General features: G+C 41.5%; 3 protein-coding genes across 17 annotated transcripts in view; 1 reads left to right on the plus strand and 2 right to left on the minus strand.

The window, feature by feature from the left end:
* The window catches only part of LOC144026706 (uncharacterized), a 166,501-nt gene extending 155,089 nt beyond the window's left edge, over positions 1–11,412 (plus strand). Inside the window, exon 13 of the mRNA XM_077533625.1 lies at positions 11,201–11,412. Coding sequence (XP_077389751.1) covers positions 11,201–11,343 — 143 coding nt within the window. The 3' untranslated portion in view covers positions 11,344–11,412. The remainder of the gene's footprint in view (positions 1–11,200) is intronic.
* The window catches only part of LOC144026704 (uncharacterized), a 145,685-nt gene that overhangs the window by 34,598 nt on the left and 94,590 nt on the right, over positions 1–16,497 (minus strand). For 9 of the 15 annotated variants that reach the window (XR_013285271.1, XR_013285272.1, XR_013285268.1 and 6 more), the window contains one exon: positions 12,973–13,286. Coding sequence is in view for 1 of the 15 variants with exons in the window: in XM_077533623.1 (XP_077389749.1) it covers positions 4,098–4,145; positions 12,973–13,286 (362 nt within the window). In the remaining 14 variants the exon portion in view is untranslated. Of the gene's footprint in view, positions 1–4,093; positions 4,146–7,547; positions 7,655–12,937; positions 13,287–16,497 lie in introns of those variants that run through there. The other 6 variants (XR_013285274.1, XR_013285275.1, XM_077533623.1 and 3 more) reach the window with 6 other exon arrangements.
* sox2 (SRY-box transcription factor 2) lies at positions 7,681–9,449 on the minus strand. Its single transcript, XM_077533622.1, has one exon. It carries the CDS (start codon positions 9,182–9,184, stop codon positions 7,808–7,810), a length of 1,377 nt encoding a protein of 458 aa, XP_077389748.1. The 5' UTR covers positions 9,185–9,449; the 3' UTR covers positions 7,681–7,807.

Consider the following 16,497-nt stretch of genomic DNA (forward strand, 5'->3'; position numbering starts at 1 on the left):
CAAAATAATCACTTTATCACTGCTGAAAATTGTTCATTGAGTCAAAGTATCCTTTTAACACAAATTGAGTCAAGTTTTTTTTTTTTTTAATGTTTACTCACAAGTCAGAGTAACGAAATCGACCCAGCAATGAATTATATCTTAAAAAAAAAAAAAAAAAAAGTAAAATCTAAAAATGGTCATTCTTAATTTGATGCAAAACTTATAATTGATAAAGGCAAACATATTCTACCTTGCCGGATTTTGATTCATATATTTTTGGCGTTGAATAGCATGACAAAGTTGTTCCAAACTTTTATATGTGGACATTTCAAATCAGGCTTCTATGCATCTAAATATGTATTTCTCTCTTTTTTTTTCTTTTTTTTTTAAAACAACTCTGGTCCACATTTCAATTGCATACCAAAGCAAACAACCTCATCGAAAGACAATTTGAACCAAACAAAATACGAAACGGGAGTAGAATGTTCCAGCAAAAAAAAAAAAAAAGACTGCAGCACCAAAAATGATTTTGGTCTCATCTGCTCACAAAAGTTTATCAAGAGCTTTTGGATGAATCTCCATCTTGGCTTGAAACTTTCCAAACTAAATTTTGCGCATTTTGCTCAACACAAAATTTTTCCGCGCATCGGTTACACGTTTCTGTTTATAATTTGCGATATTTTATTGAAACATTTTCAGTCGATTTTGCCAACATAGACCGACTCCTGTTTACAAGCAAATTTCCTCACAAGTGAAAAGGAAACGAGCTTGACTTTAATTCGGGGTGAATGTAATCTTCGTTTTTTTTTTCTTAAGATAAGATAGAGCTTCTTACTGTGCGCGCCGGAGACAAGTTGAGTCTATGCGGCATCTGCCCGCCTGCCGGTCTGTAACTGTCCTGTCTGATTATCTCACCCAGCCGGCCCCCGAGGGGACACCCCCGACTGAAAGGGGCCACTCTTTCCGCCCAACAACGGCTTCTGTCAGAGAATCGTGGCAGAGACGGACGGACGAGAGCGCCGAGTCGCCGGCGCCAGAATAACTCGATCGCAAACTGATGCAATCGATAGAAATCGCCGGCGAAGGCGACACGTTGAAAAGTCCGACGTTGGACATCGCCATTTTCATTGTCACGTCGTTCTTTCGTTTCTCCAGTAAGTGGCTGAGTGGTCATCTCGTCTCACCGAAAATGTGGACACGTTTGCTCGGAAAAGGAAAGCAGCAACTCAAAAGAATGAAAAGGCCCCAGAAAAATTGGACACATTTAACAATAGTGACCTTGGCTCAATATTTACTGTCACAGAAGTTATTTTGTTGACATTTTATCGATATTTTGCAATTAAGGGTGTCCGGCGATGAAGGTTTTTAATCGCAATTAATCGCATAGCTTCAATAGTTAACTTGTGATTAATCGCAAATTTTCTATCTGTTCTAAAGGTAGTTTTCGTACTCTTGGTAACATTAAAGTGTCAAAAATATTAAACTAATATGAAATATGGCTGCATCTTGTAGTCACTGATGGAGTAATTTCCTAATAATTCGTAAAATTTAGTTAAAATTAAAAAGTTGTACTGTACTGTAAAAAAAACGAGTGTGATATTGATTTGTGTTGAGGTCATTTTTCATTTCAGGTTGATTTCCATTTGTGCAGTTCTAGCACCCTCTAGTGGCTAGTTTATTAGTGCAATTTAATTTTCATTCGGGATGTTTTGGCCTTCTATGTTCAACATCTATGCTATGATTGCTGTTATGTAAAAAAGCACAATATTGTGTTTGTAATAATAATAGTAATAATTATCGTATCGTGACCTTCATATCGTGCTAATATCGTATCGTTATGTTTGGATATAGTTGCATTCCTAGTCAATCGGGCTTTTAAGCAATTAGTGGTGTTAAAGTAACTTTATATTAACCCAAATTTAATGCACTAATTTTGACACCCCTTTGTTGCATTTACATTTAGTACAGTGTTGATGTTGCAGCGATACGGAATCGACTTCAATAAAGTTCGGTCCCAGGGAAGCAAATGTATACTTTTTTTTCGACATTTTAGACTGTTTTTTTTTAAGAAGAAAAGTTGATTTGAGTTTTTCACCACGGCAATGCGCCATCTTTTTGTCGATTTGGCCTGCTGCCACGTCATTTCTCGTCAGCGGCCTTTTTTTCACAACTTTTTTTCCAAACATTTCAGCGACCCCTTTTCGCCTTTTCTTTTCTCCACATTCAATTCTGGATGTGTCATATTCTAAATTAGGACAAACCCCCTCTCCGTTTAATGTGCGAGTGGAGTTGTTGGTCAACAGTTGGGTTGGGTTGGGGGGGTCGGGCGGCGGGGGGGGTCGGGGGGGGTAGCCCGGGAACAATGGCCGGTGCTGTTGTGAGCTGCAGTCGGTGGAGGGAAAGGGAGCGAGTCGGGCCGATGATCGAGTGAAAGAGGTTAGTGTCTATGCTGGGAATTGAGAGCAGAGAGTTGGGAGGGGGCAGGGGGGGGGGGGGGGGGGGGGGCAGTCCTGTGTCTGTTGGCTTGTTAATGATGATGCCGTCCGTCCCATCAGCTCAACAGACCTTCCCGATCAAGGAAGCTCCAAATGACGACAAACAAACAGCCAGAAAGATGATCGTACACAATCAAAACACGACGAAAACTTTTTTTTTTTTTCCCGCAACTCAATTTCTGTCACCTCCGTCAATATTTGAACGATTTGTGTGTCAAATTTGTTTCAATGACATTTCATCTTTCCAGCAACACAATTTAAGATGATGCTCACCAAGCAGAACGTAATACAAGAGCTGTAATTCAAGTTGTACTTTCATAAGGACAATTTCAAGAGGAATTTTCAAAATTATTAAATTCTTATTTTTTATTTTTTTTTTACCAGGAGTGCCAATTCCACATTGGTTTGAATGGCCGGGTTACCAGGGGTCCGAATACTAGAAGTACATTTTGACAAATAAAAAAAATCACTAAAAGATGTTTTTAAACAAATACATTTCCTTTAATTTTGAACAAAAACAAACAAACAAAAAACAGCACAGTCACTCTTCAATAGTCTTAACGCTAAAAATAAAACACAAAAATGCTCTTTTAGTTTAAGATTCACAATTTTGATGGATTTCCAAACCGGTGAAGTTTTGGTGAAAAACTAGCTAGCAAGCTAGCGCCACTTACAGGCAAGGAGGACTCACTTAAAACGTCTTCCCCCTCTGCCATCGCTCGCTTGTACTCGTCCGCGTCACGAGTACTTGAAAAAAGGCTGGTATCGGCCCGATATCGATACCTGGTATCGGTAGTAAAAATGAAGTCAAGTGGAAATGTGATAGCAAACTTTCTCGAAGAAAATATTGTCACACATAAAAGTTATCATTTTTTTTAAAAAGTATGTTTTGGACCTCAAAAAGTTTGAAATGCCACATTGACAAATCATTAGTAACGATGAAACGCCTTATCATGTAAAATGTTGCGTATCAAAAAGAGATCAAACGAGCGACTGGAATCTTTGTAGTAATGTGGCATCGAAATGACCTCATCGTCATAGCGGCCCGAGTTATTTTTATTGCTGCTTTGAGAGCAGAGTAACCACAGAAGCAGGATTTGCCCCGGCAGGCTGGCCGGACGACAACAGGCCTTATTGTTGGTGCTGGGCTCTTCTCACAAATCCTCTGCACCCCCCCAAAAAAAAAAAAACTCTGCCGGCACTTTCTCCTGGCCTTTGCTAATCTCATCAAGAGGCAAAACAGGAATATGTTAACAGAAGCGTAAACGCCGCGAATGTATTTTGTCATTAGGCTGTTGTAGTTTTGTACATAAAAAAAAAAAAATGAAAAAAAAATCACGTAAAAAAATGTAGCCGTTGATCGCGGCCGATTTGGAATCGGGATCGGCTGTGAAGCATGCCGATATGTTTTTTATCTTTATGAAGCTGTCAGCATCAATGAGCACAGATGATAAAACGCAACCGGAGCTGCTCGCTGGTGACGTGATGGTGTGAGTGAGTGGGTGGGGTTTGGGGGCGGGGCTTCACAGAGGCCTGGAGCCACCTAGAACACATGTGGCCGGGAGCACTGCGAGGCCGATGACATGCTGTTGAGTCAGTGTGTGGTCTTTACTCACTCACTCTGTTTGCCAAAGAAGTGCAGGTGCAGGGAAGGCGAGTTTCTTCCTCCTACACGCACAAGACACAAGACACAAGACACGCTGCATCGGTCTCTGGTTTGACGCTTCAGCTGTACTCAAAGCTCATCTTTAGCAATCACGTATGCAAAAGTTGCCCTCTGTGACGAATGACCGGAAATGCATTAAGAATTGGCGTCACAGTTTTTTGTCGTCTTGATGAGTTCAAATGTGGGAAAATTTCGCTTGATTTGTGACAACATTATGCAATAATTGTAAAAATTTGGTTGACGTATGGTGAAAATAGAGGATGTCATCATTGCACCTAATAATCTATAATTGCATAAATATTAAGAAAAAAAAAAAAAAAAAAGTTGGGTCAAAAAGAGCCCAAATTGGGTGAAAATTTAAACCATTCTGACCCAATTTTCTGGGTTCCTTTGTGCATTTTTTTCCCTGCAATTTGTGAAACAACGTTAAAAAAATGGGCCATTTTGTATAAAACAAACCCCAGAAATTGTTTGGTTTTGTACAAAACATTGCTTTTTTTTATGGGGGGTTTACGAACTCCAAACGTTGGATCATTAAAACAAGCCCAAAAAAAATGGGTCATTTTGTATAAAACAATCCCAGAAATTGTTTGGTTTCGTACAAAACTTTGTTTTTTTTTATATATAAAACACCCCCCAAATTTGGGTCGCTTATGTGTTTTAAAAAAAATAATTAAAAAATCCTCCAAAAGTTGAATAATTTGTTTTTGAGGGTTTTTTTGTACAAAAAGTTGGTTCAATTTGACCCAAGTAGATGGATCCAATTTCGACCCAAATTGGGTTATTTTTTTGGACCCAACTTTTTTTTTTTTTTTTTGAAGAGCGCAATCAACGCAAACGTGCAAACTCAATTCATTGCTGAAAACTTGCTGCACATTTTAAACGTGTCGTGTCGAGCACTTTTTAATTTCTATGCAGGTGATTAAAGCCCCCTTGAAAGCAACCAACCCTGCGGATCACCACACGCCGTGGCAGCTTATCACGCATAACATCTGGGACGGTTTTTTCTTTTTTTCTTTTTTCCTTCATCCCCAGGCGGGGTGTGTGGGGAGAAAAAAAAAGAAAAAGAAAGAAAGAAAAGCAGCGGCGCGCGCTTCCCACCTGTTGCAGTCTAAATATCCGCGAGCGCCTGCAGGACCTGCTCAGCACGCGAGCACAGGAAATGCATGGACGGATGCTCGGGACGTTTGCTTGCTTGCTTGCTTGCATGGCGGGAAGGTGAAAAGATGGACAATTAACATCCAATTAAGATTCCGAAACATTTTTTTTTTTTTTTTTTGGCACATTCGTCCGAATTTTTACCAACGAAATAATTTGTTGTCAAATGTTTGGGCCCAGCCTCACTTTACAATAAATTATTTTGTTTTGTTTTTAATGGTAAAGGCCTTTTAGATCATTTCCTTTTACACACACACAAAAATAAAAATCGAAAACGTATATTTTTACAGCACATTATGACACTACATCAAAACGAAACAGGCCTCTTGTAATAACACAAATGATCACCCTGCGTTTTTTTTTCCTCTCTTTTTTTTTTTTAAAATCCATCAGCGCACATCTAAAAACGAGGCTCCAATAAATGAAACGTTTTTACAACATCCACGTTGCATAATTTCACTCGCCACATCAAAGGTGACAACATAATTTATTCTGTCCTCGGGGCCACTAAGCAGGGACCCGATGTCGCTACAAAGAGTGCGGGGGGGTCTGTGGGGGGAACAGAAGAGACACTTTAATAGGCTTTCTGGTTCAGCCCTTTTAGACGTGCACAAATTGTTTATCACCGCTTGCCTTATTACAAACAATTCTTGGATCAATAAATGATGAAGCGACCATGCAACGATCCTTTCACCTTTTTTTTTTTTTTCCTTTCCCTGCAAGGGGACGACCCGACACGGCCTCTTCAAATATTCATCTGCCGGTTAATGTGAGCCAAGATCCCCCATGGGAGCCCAAACAAAACCGGCAAAATGAACACAAACGGTCCAAATCGGAATCGAGCAGATTTCAAACCGTCAGTATCACTCAAAACGAGCCGTTAGCTCGTTTTGAGGATTATTTTGTTTTCTCTCTTTCTCCAAAAGAGAAGTGGCGGCTGCAGGCTGGCTGCCGTTTAGGAGCAGCTTATTAAAAAAACACAACAACAACAAAAAAAAAGACACGAAGGTCTTGCTTGCTTGCATGCGCGGGAGAAAGTGAGAGTCGTGCTGATTAAACATTGCATTTAAAAAATAAAATAAAAAAAATAGCCACACATGCACAGAAATGAATCTAAGACAGCTGAAATACATTTTTAAATGAAGAGACAAAAAGGCCTAAATCCAAACAATAAGGAGACACTTTTTCTTTTTTCTTTTTTCTTTAAATCAACTAAATTATTGTCGATTTGCAAACTTGATGACTGGCAGATAATTTATCTTCATCTCCCATCGTAAAAAAAAAAATGTATTTATTATTATGATTATGATTAGAATTAAAAGGCCGTTGAAAAATGTTAAATGCTGATTTTAGAAGGAGCATAAAAACTGTAAATCTTGATGAATGTTTTGTTGCAGATTAATCTTTCCATGCAACCAAGTTTAACCATGATTGGGGCTTGATTATTATTATTTTTTTCCGTCGACAGCCACTATAGAAAACACAAACGCGGTTTTAACCACCAAGCCAAAAGTCGCGAGTTGAAATTTGAAAGGCAAATGAAAAGCACCGCATTTTAAATTCATGATTTACATTTTGCAAAAAAAATAATAATAAATGAAGACACGCCAAATATACAATCAAAACTCAAAACATTTCAAGTATTCCAAATTTCCAAAATTTATTCTTTTCAAACTGCATATGGAAAAAAAAATATACTCAGTTGAACTGTTATAAGGATGGTTATTAGTTTCAGCATATTTACACGGAGTGGTCGACTTTCCTTTTTTTTTCCAACTACAGGAATGAATTTGGAGGATAAAAAAAACAAACATAAAATATCACACAAGTCAATATACAGAAATTGTACAAATCAATTAGAAAATGAAGAGCACAAGCATCATACCTCAAAATGGATGAAAAGTGGGAGACGGGAAGATAAATTAACTTAAAGATGAAAAAAAAAAAAAGTCTCATTGCTTTCTTATAACGAAATCAAATCGATCGATGAATGAAACTTGTTTGCTTTTTTTTTTTGTTTGTTTGTCCCTTTTCCTTTCCAACGTTAATTTTGCCAACATTCGAATAGTTTCTACTCAACTGGCTTTATTTTTATTTATTTTTTTAATATAGATATATAGCTATATAAAAAGGGAAGAAAAAAAGGATGCAACCTCTCAGTTGAACAATTTCATCTGATTGTTAACGTTTCTTTGATAAATACTGTACAAAAGATGATTGCGATAATAAAAACATTTGATTGCGACTTCCCACTTTGTCGTCGTCTTGCAAAACTTGATCCAAGCAGTGACGAGGGTTCGAGAGGGGCCCCTCCTGCAGCCTGCCTCGCTCCTGCGCGGCTCCTTAGAGCTTCCTTAAAACAAATCAAAGGGGGGGGGGGGGGGGGACAAAAAAAGACGTTTTTGTCCGTTTCCTGCTATACAACTTTTTTTTTTCCCTGTACAAAAATAGTCCAACGTTCGTTCGTTTGTTTGTTTTTCATGAAAAGTTTGTCCGCTCGCCGTTCTTACATGTGCGTGAGCGGCAGCGTGCCGTTGATCGTCGTCCCCGGCACGGCGCTCTGGTAGTGGCCCGACATGTGCAGTCTGGTCTGGGACGCGGTCTGCTCGCCGACCACCTCCGCCCCGGGCAGGTACATGCTGATCATGTCCCGCAGGTCGCCGCTCTGGCAGCCCGGGGCGACGGCGGCGTTGGCGGCGGCGGCGGCGGCGGCCCGGTGCGACGACGACGACGAGGTGACGATGGGCGGGCTGGAGCTGCTCGACTCGGACTTGACCACCGACGCGGGCATGGAGGAGCCTCCCTGCAGGGCGGCGCTCATGCCCGGCGGCGGCTGCGAGTAGGACATGGAGTAGGCGGGCGAGCCGTTCATGTAGCCCTGCGAGCCGCCCATGCTGTTGTACTGCAGCGCGCTCATGTCGTAGCGGTGCATTGGCTGCATCTGGCCGGCGCCGTGCGCGTTCAGGCCCGGGTGCTGGTAGCCGTGCAGCGGCTCCTGCATCATGCCGTAGCCGCCGTTGGTCCAGCCGTTCATGTGCGCCGCGTACGTGTCCATGCGCTGGTTGACGCCGACCCCGACCCCGACCCCGACCCCGACCCCGCCGCCTCCCATGCCGCCGCCGCCTCCCATGCCGCCGCCCGCCCCCAGCAGCCCGCCGGGCAACGTGTACTTGTCCTTCTTCATCAGGGTCTTGGTCTTCCGCCGCGGCCGGTACTTGTAGTCGGGGTGCTCCTTCATGTGCAGGGCCCGCAGCCGCTTGGCCTCGTCGATGAACGGCCTCTTCTCGCTCTCCGACAGAAGTTTCCACTCGGCGCCCAGCCGCTTGCTGATCTCGGAGTTGTGCATCTTGGGGTTCTCCTGCGCCATCTTCCGCCGCTGGCCGCGCGACCACACCATGAAGGCGTTCATGGGCCGCTTGACCCGCTCGGGGCTGTTTTTCGGGTTGCCTCCGCCGCCAACAGTGTTGCCGTTGCCCCCCGTGTTGGTCTGGGGAGCGGGGGGCTTCAGTTCTGTCTCCATCATGTTATACATGGCTGAATGCTGCCTGCTTGCTTGCTGCTGCTGCTCCCGAGCAGGTGAAACGTGAACGCGCGCGCTGTGACTTGAGTCCAAACAGGACAATCCGACGACAACGACAATCCACAAAGAAAAAAAAGAAGAAGAAAAAAAGTTACCTGTCGATTCTCTCGGCAACTTTTTGGTTGTTGTTGCTGTGAACAAAAACAAGGCGAGCTTCCACAAGCTTCTCTCTCCCCCGGCGCGCGTGCGCGTTTGGAGTTGCCCCACACACAGAAGAGCGAACCTTCTCCCCAAAAAGGTCCCCGCGATGTTGTGTCCACAAAACTTGTTCTTCGCCCGCAAGTCGCTTCTCCAAAAAGGCATCAACAAAGTGGACTTTTTTTTTTCCTTCTTCTTCTTTTTTTTTTTTTTTTTTTTTTCCCACTCCCGCGTGCTGTCCGCCCGAGCCGTGACAAGTCCAGATAGTTTGGGAACAAGTTAATAGACAACCATTCAAGTGACGCGGCTGTCAGCAAATAAATGGCCTCGGCCTGGCCAATCGCGGCCGACTTGCTACCCGGGACGCGCCAATGGGAGGCTTTGATTAGCATCGCGGGGGCGTGGCCTGCCCTGCACCGAGGGAAAAAAAAAAAAAAAACGCACTCATAGACAAGACAGACATGCGCGCACACTCGGATGAGCCAATGCAAAGTACATATTGACTATTTAAAATATTTATATATGTGGAAGCACTGTCGCAACATGAGATAATTCTATAAAGCTGGTTTGCTTTATATATATAATTAAAAGGTTGGGACAGGGACACCTCCAGGGTTTTTTTTCCCTCTCTCACTCTCTCACCAGGGATAAAGGGGACCTGACCGTAGAAAGAAAACAATTTCTAAATATATTTTACAATATCAAATATATATATTATATATATCAACTTTGGTCAAAAGTATAGGGACAACCTTGCTTGCCCTCACTCAACATTTGACCCAACTTTCTGTTGTTGTTGTTTTTTTTTTTTTTTTTTTTTTTTTTTTTTTTTTTTGGGGGGGGGGGCAAAATAACCCAAAAGGTTGGGTCACATTGACCCATGTAGTGGGCCAATCTATTTTGTGACCCAATTTTGGTGATTTTTGGACCCAGCAATTTTAAGGGTCTTTCTGACAATGCGATTAGCCCCGCTGTGTGCGCCCTGTTTGTTTTTAGAAACTTAATTTCAAAGCTACAAAAATAAATACATAAAAATGTAAAAAAAAAACAAAAAACAAAACAGTTTATGCACTCTAAAAATGCTGGGACAAAAATAACCAAAATTTTCTGGGAAAAAAAAAAAAAAGATCCGAGCCACTATGTATTAAAAAAAAATAAATAAAAAAAAAAAAAAAAAAAAAAGAGGTCTAATAGACCCAACTAGTAGGCTGATTGGTTTAAAAAAAAAATTTTTTATTTTATTTATTTATTCATTCATTCATTCATTTATTTTATTTATTTATTTATTTATAAAAATTGGCTTATTTTGACGCAGTCGTTTTAAAGATGTATGGGGGCTGAGAAAACCATTTATAAATACATTTTGTAATATCAAGTTAAGTGTTGGGGGGGGGGGGGCGACAAATATTTCTGACTGGGGGGGGTAATAGCCCCCTCCTGGCCCCGCTGTAGCGCCATCCCTGGGTTGGCCACAGATTGTTTGGTAAACTTGATTTTCAATCCGCAAATGTGTGATTGGGCAAAATTACCCCTCAAAAAATGTTATAAGACCAATAAAAAAAAAAGTCACCACTAACCCACTAAAACGACCCCTGATAACACTTAAAGAAACTTTGTTAGTTAACTCAAAGCACTGAATCTCTAGTGGTGTGTTGGGTTGCTTGGTTTTAAAGTTGAAAAAGAGAGTCGAAGGTAATCCAAGATGTTTCTTTCCCTTTTGTGTGTGTGTTGTGGAAGTTGAATGCCAACACACACACACAGAAGGCAGACGAGCTCATCTCAGCACAAATAAGCGCGTTTTGTTTGCCATCTTGTCGCTACATCTGTCAGGACAAAGACGCAAACTTCACTTCCACTGCAGCCACAGTGCTGCTGCTGTTGTTGTTGGGACTTTGGGGATGGGGGGGGGGGACCCCATCATCCCACCCCCACCCCTCATACCGGCTTTACAAGTGAACGAGGAATATTTTCAAGATGGAGTAAATGCTTGTGCGGTTGATTTCAAGCATGTCAGCCAATTAGCCGGCATGACAAGCGACGTACACCTGCTTGCTTCTCTTCCTGTTCGGCCATCAAACCGAACCGAACCGAACCCGACGTGCCTCCTCACAAGCCTCCATGCAAAACCAGAAAGTTTCAGTTGTATGCAAGCAAGCAAGCCACTTGTTTTTTTTTTTGCAGGTTCAATCTGCACTGCAGCCTGCCTGCGCGCGTGCGTGCGTGTTGCCATGCTGCGTGACACGAGCGCCGTCTGCTGGCAAGAGGAAGAAGTGCAAGTAAAGCCTCAAGTGGGGTTTTCACAAACCAGAAGTTCTCTCAAATAAAACAATGTGGTGGAAATAAAAAAAAAAAAAAGGAATATAGGGTAATCTCATATTGATAAATTCATCTCAAGCCCCGTTTGATCAAATAGTTGTTTTATGACAACATTATCAAGATGCACGCACCTGAACTAATTAAATTAAACCCGAGTGTCGCTAGATGAAATCATCATTGAAATGGAATATAGATCAAGCCTTGTTTTTTTTGTTTTTGTTCTCCATTTGATATGATTTGGAAAGGAGCGGATGGAGGCCCCCCCCCCCCCCCCCCCCCCGGCCTGCATGTGCTCTCATGATGGCGGCCCCTGCAACCTTACATAAGATTCATCGGGCGCGTTAATAGGCTGTGAGAGGCGACACATGCAGCTCGCCCCATTATAATGCAAGCTTGAAATGGGCCGCTCGGCTGCTGCTATCTGCATCTGAGTGTGTTCCCCGCTACCTCTAATCTGCTTAGGATAATAAAGGAGCAGCGGGGACCTGCGAGGCGCGCGGCGCGGCTCCCTGAAAGCGGGAATGGCCCTGCTGCATCCACAATCATGGCGGATTCAAAAAAAAAAAAAAAAAAAAAAAAAAAAAAAAGGAGAAACTCGCAGTGCACTTGTTCAAAAAAAAAAAAAAAGCCCCCACGGTTTCAATGGATGCAACTAATGTAGCAAGCCGTGATAATCAAATGTTTGTGGTTAGACTAATCGAAGTGATGAGACATTATGAGACAAAAAAATAAAAATAAAAAAAAAGAGTCTTAATGGAATTAAAAAAAATATATATAAAAAATGCCACGAATATCGAATTTGGAATTGTTGAATTAGGACCACATGCAGCATCATATGCTTCTAATACATTTTTTAACATTCGAATGTGATCAACGGTTTATACAGTAAAGATTTATGGCGATTAAAATATACATGGCATAATAAGTTTGATGTTTTTGCCACTAGGGGCCGTACCAGGGACTGCAGATCGACACACTTCAAAATAATCAAAACATCACCACTCTTATACTCCAACAATATTTTGTAGATTTTCTTTTGAAGAGCTGTACCAAATTGCACTATAACATTTATAAATAATCATTTTTATTGCCTCGCTAATTGCTGATTGTTTTCCTCTTGAAATTGATAAGGAACAAAGTTTAGGCCCCCACCCCCCCCCCCAAAAAAAATTATTGTAAAATGGGTTTTCATTTTGTAAATTATAGGTTTAAATGAAAAATAATACAGTGAAAGATGTTTTCATATGTTCTTAAGTGTGATATTATTTTAAAATTATTTTAAAAATTACTATACATTCAAATAAAATTTATAATTCACTATTAAATTATTTTTATAAATGAACTTTATTATTCATTAAGATAATTTTAATAAATTACAAATATTATTATAAATTATAAATTACTATAGTAAACAGCACCTCGGCAATAAGTAATAAATAATTTAATTAAATAATAATAATAATAATAATAATAATAATAATAATAATAATAGTATACGTTTCCGCCGGTCATTTTGATGCCATCGAGCGTCATTCCACAACATGGTGCCTGACGACACGCACCCACCCACAGTGTCGCACACACGCACGCACACTAACTAACCAAAGGCTTCTCCTGCTGTCCGCGCTGCAACTTACTGGCTCTGGGGGAGCGTCGTCTTCCTCTCGTCGTGATTGGCAGAATAGGGCGAAGAAAAAAAAAAAAAAAAAAAAAAAAGTTATCTTCCCCCTTCCAGCGCCGTCAAATCTTCTCCGGCTTGCACGACGCGTCAGTTCAGCCGAGCTCCGGCGACCCAAAACGAGTCCGAGCGAGCATGCATGGACGCATGCATGCACGCATGCATGCATGCATGGAGCCTCCCCACTTTCTCCCGCCGCAGCAGTCCGCCCGCGCGGAGGCTTCTCGGATCCGTCGCCGGCGCTTCGCTTCCTCCGTCTGCTCTCGCCTCGCCCTGCAACAAGGAAAGCCGTTGACGGCGACGCACAATGTGGAGCAAAAAAAAAAAAGAAAAAGAAAAAGAAAAGGGCCGATTGAAAAAGGGAGAAGAATGCAAGCAAGAACAACAAAAGTCAGTTATAGCAAAGTGTGCAGCCTCTCCTCTCCTATCTTCCACCCCCTAGCTTAGCCCACATAATGAGCAGGGACAAAAAAAAAAAAAAGCTTTATATTTTGTTCACTGGGTATTCACAGATAATTTGAAGCCATTGTTTCTGCCACAGATGGTTCTCTCTCTTTTTTTTTTTTAATACAATAACGCTGCTCTTTGTGAATAGCAAGCCCACAATAAAAATCTAAAGCGTCCTCCTGAATAACCATTTTGTTCTCCTTGTATAGGCCGAACAAAAGCGCCAGTGAGGTAATGGCCTGCCTTATTGAAAGCTCCAGAATGGGGATTTGATAAAGATTCTTTTCGCTCCTTTTTTTTTTTTTTTTTCTCCTTTTTTTTTTGCACAAAATACGAGGCGATGTCAAAAGAGGAAAAAGTGCCAATAGAGAAAAAGCATGTTGGGGAAAATTCTGCCTGGCCAAACGCTGCTATTATTATTATTATTATTATTATTATTATTATTATTATTATTATTATTATCATGGTCAGATTATTTTTTATTTTTTTTGCAATGGCGTTTAAATCCAGCCTGCAAAAGGCCCGCCGTGCTTTTGACACAAATTTCCCCTCGAGTTGCGCTCAATAGATTTAAAAGAGCCTTCAGACCCTTTTGCTTATTAATCCCGCCTATTTAAGGGCAATCCCCTCGTCACATGGCTGTGAAATGTCACACTTGTGCAGATGCTAATGGGGGCGAGCATGAAAGTGGAAGCTGCATGCATGCGTGAGGTTGAAGATGCCATGCAGGTGTTGTTGTTGCCGTCGCGGGCAAAGTGAAAGCTCAGGCGGCGGTTGACGTCGTTTGTAATTAACTCGCGGCTAATCGATAAAGTGTTGAGCAGCAAACACAATGAGCACACGCGGGATGATCCCGGGCCAAACATTATTGGATGTCACCGCGGTCGTTACAATGTGAGCACAGCCTGTCTATCAAAGAGCCACATAACGTTTGTGCGCCACCAACCTGAGCGATTAATTGTGCTTAATCGCAGACAATCATGTCATCAATCTAATCACCTCTAATACATCCTCGCCGCAGCTGTTGATTCTCATCACAACAACAGTTGCAAACAGTGAAAGCAAGTTTGGAGAAAGAATTTCACGACACTGGTCAATAGCAAATTGTAATTTAGTGGCCCTAAATGTATTTTTGAATTGCTATCAAACATGTGTTTACTTTTTTTCCCCGAGCACACCTGAGAGTGCAGTGCTGCATGCATGGAAGCGACTTCGAACACGCGGAGGTACAGCTTGCATGGGAGGGTAGCAATCGAAACAAAACATCGACGTATTGACAAAAGTGGCATTCAGTAACTCTCACTCGGATGCACAATTCTATAGGACAGAATAAAGGCCTACTGATAAAATACGAGCGACTGGAGTGACTAATATAGGACCATAGCAATTGCATAGCAACTGACATGATCGCATCGTCATCGTAAAGGACATAGTAACTGCACGCAACTAGACAAACTAAGAGTGGCTAATACTTGTACATTATCATCCTACATTATCATCAATTGGGACATCATCGTTCATTATCATCCAAAGTGACATAGTAACCGCATATGCAAGTGGCAGCAAACTGACAACATCACACTATCGTCATACAGTACAGGAACTGCACAAGACTAGACAAACTAATAATGGCTAATACATCATCAGCTTACATTATCATCATATGGGACATAGCAACTGACAGCATAATCACAATCATAAGGGACATGGGAACTGCATAAGTCTAGACAAACTAAGAGTGGACATCATCATCCTACATTATCATCATATGAGACATCTCATCATACATTGTCATCTAAGGGACATAGCAACTGACATCGGCATCATAAGGGACCTAGTAACAGTATAAGCAAGTGACAAACTGACAACATTATCATAAAGGACATAGTAACTGTACAAGACTAGACAAACTAATAATGGCTAATACATCATCTTACATTATCATCATGTGGGACATGGAAACTGCATAGCAACTGACAACATAATCACAAGGGACATGGTAACTGCATAAGACTAGACAAAGTAAGAGTGGACATCTTCATCCTACATTCTCATCATATGAGACATCTCATCATACGTTATCATAAGGGATATAGCAACTGGCATTATTATCATAAGGGACATAGTAACAGCATAAGCAAGTGATAACAAACTGACAACATGATCACATTACCATAAAGGACATAGTAACGGCATAAGACTAGACAAACTTGTAATGGGTAATACATCATCTAACATTATCATCATATGGGACATTGCAACTGCATAGCAACTGACACTGCATTCACATTATAATCACTTAGACTTAGACTTGACTTTATTGATCCCTTTGGGATCGCTCACTCTGGGAAATTTACATGTCCAGCAGCAATCATCATCTTACATTGTCATCATATGGGACATAGCAAATGCATAGCAACTGACAACATAATGACATTTTCATCACAAGGGACATGGTAACCGCATAAGACGAGACAAACTAACAGTGGACATCATCTTACATTATCATCATATGAGACATCTCATCATACATTGTCATCATATGAGACATAGCAACTGACATTATCATCATCATAAGGGACAGAATAACTGCATAAGCAATCGACACCAAACTGACATTATGACATTAACATAATAAAGGACATATTACTGTATATCCTTTTTACAGTGATTCGTTCCAGAATCAAGCGTAATACCTCAATTTGAAACAAATCTCGAGAGAATTCAACAAGTGAAAAATCACCGGGCTGCTCCAACTGCAAAGTCGAGCGACCTCTGCAGTGACCGGGGAGGGTCTCGAGACTCAAGGCCAGACTCGAGCGGAGGAGGAGGAGGAAAAAAAAAAAAAAAAAAAAGCAGCAGCAGGATGGAAATGCTGCTGGAGATTTGAAGCCTGAGAGACAAAACGGTGTGGATGACACCGAGACGGGCTGAGAGGATCAGCGCTCTCACTCTCAATAGGCTTAGTGGGAAAGAAATGAGACTTTGACTCGCTATCTGATCAATCTGGGCGGAAAAGCGGAAATCACAGACATGC

Source organism: Festucalex cinctus, chromosome 10, assembly GCF_051991245.1.
Source record: "Festucalex cinctus isolate MCC-2025b chromosome 10, RoL_Fcin_1.0, whole genome shotgun sequence".
Taxonomy (NCBI): domain Eukaryota; kingdom Metazoa; phylum Chordata; class Actinopteri; order Syngnathiformes; family Syngnathidae; genus Festucalex; species Festucalex cinctus.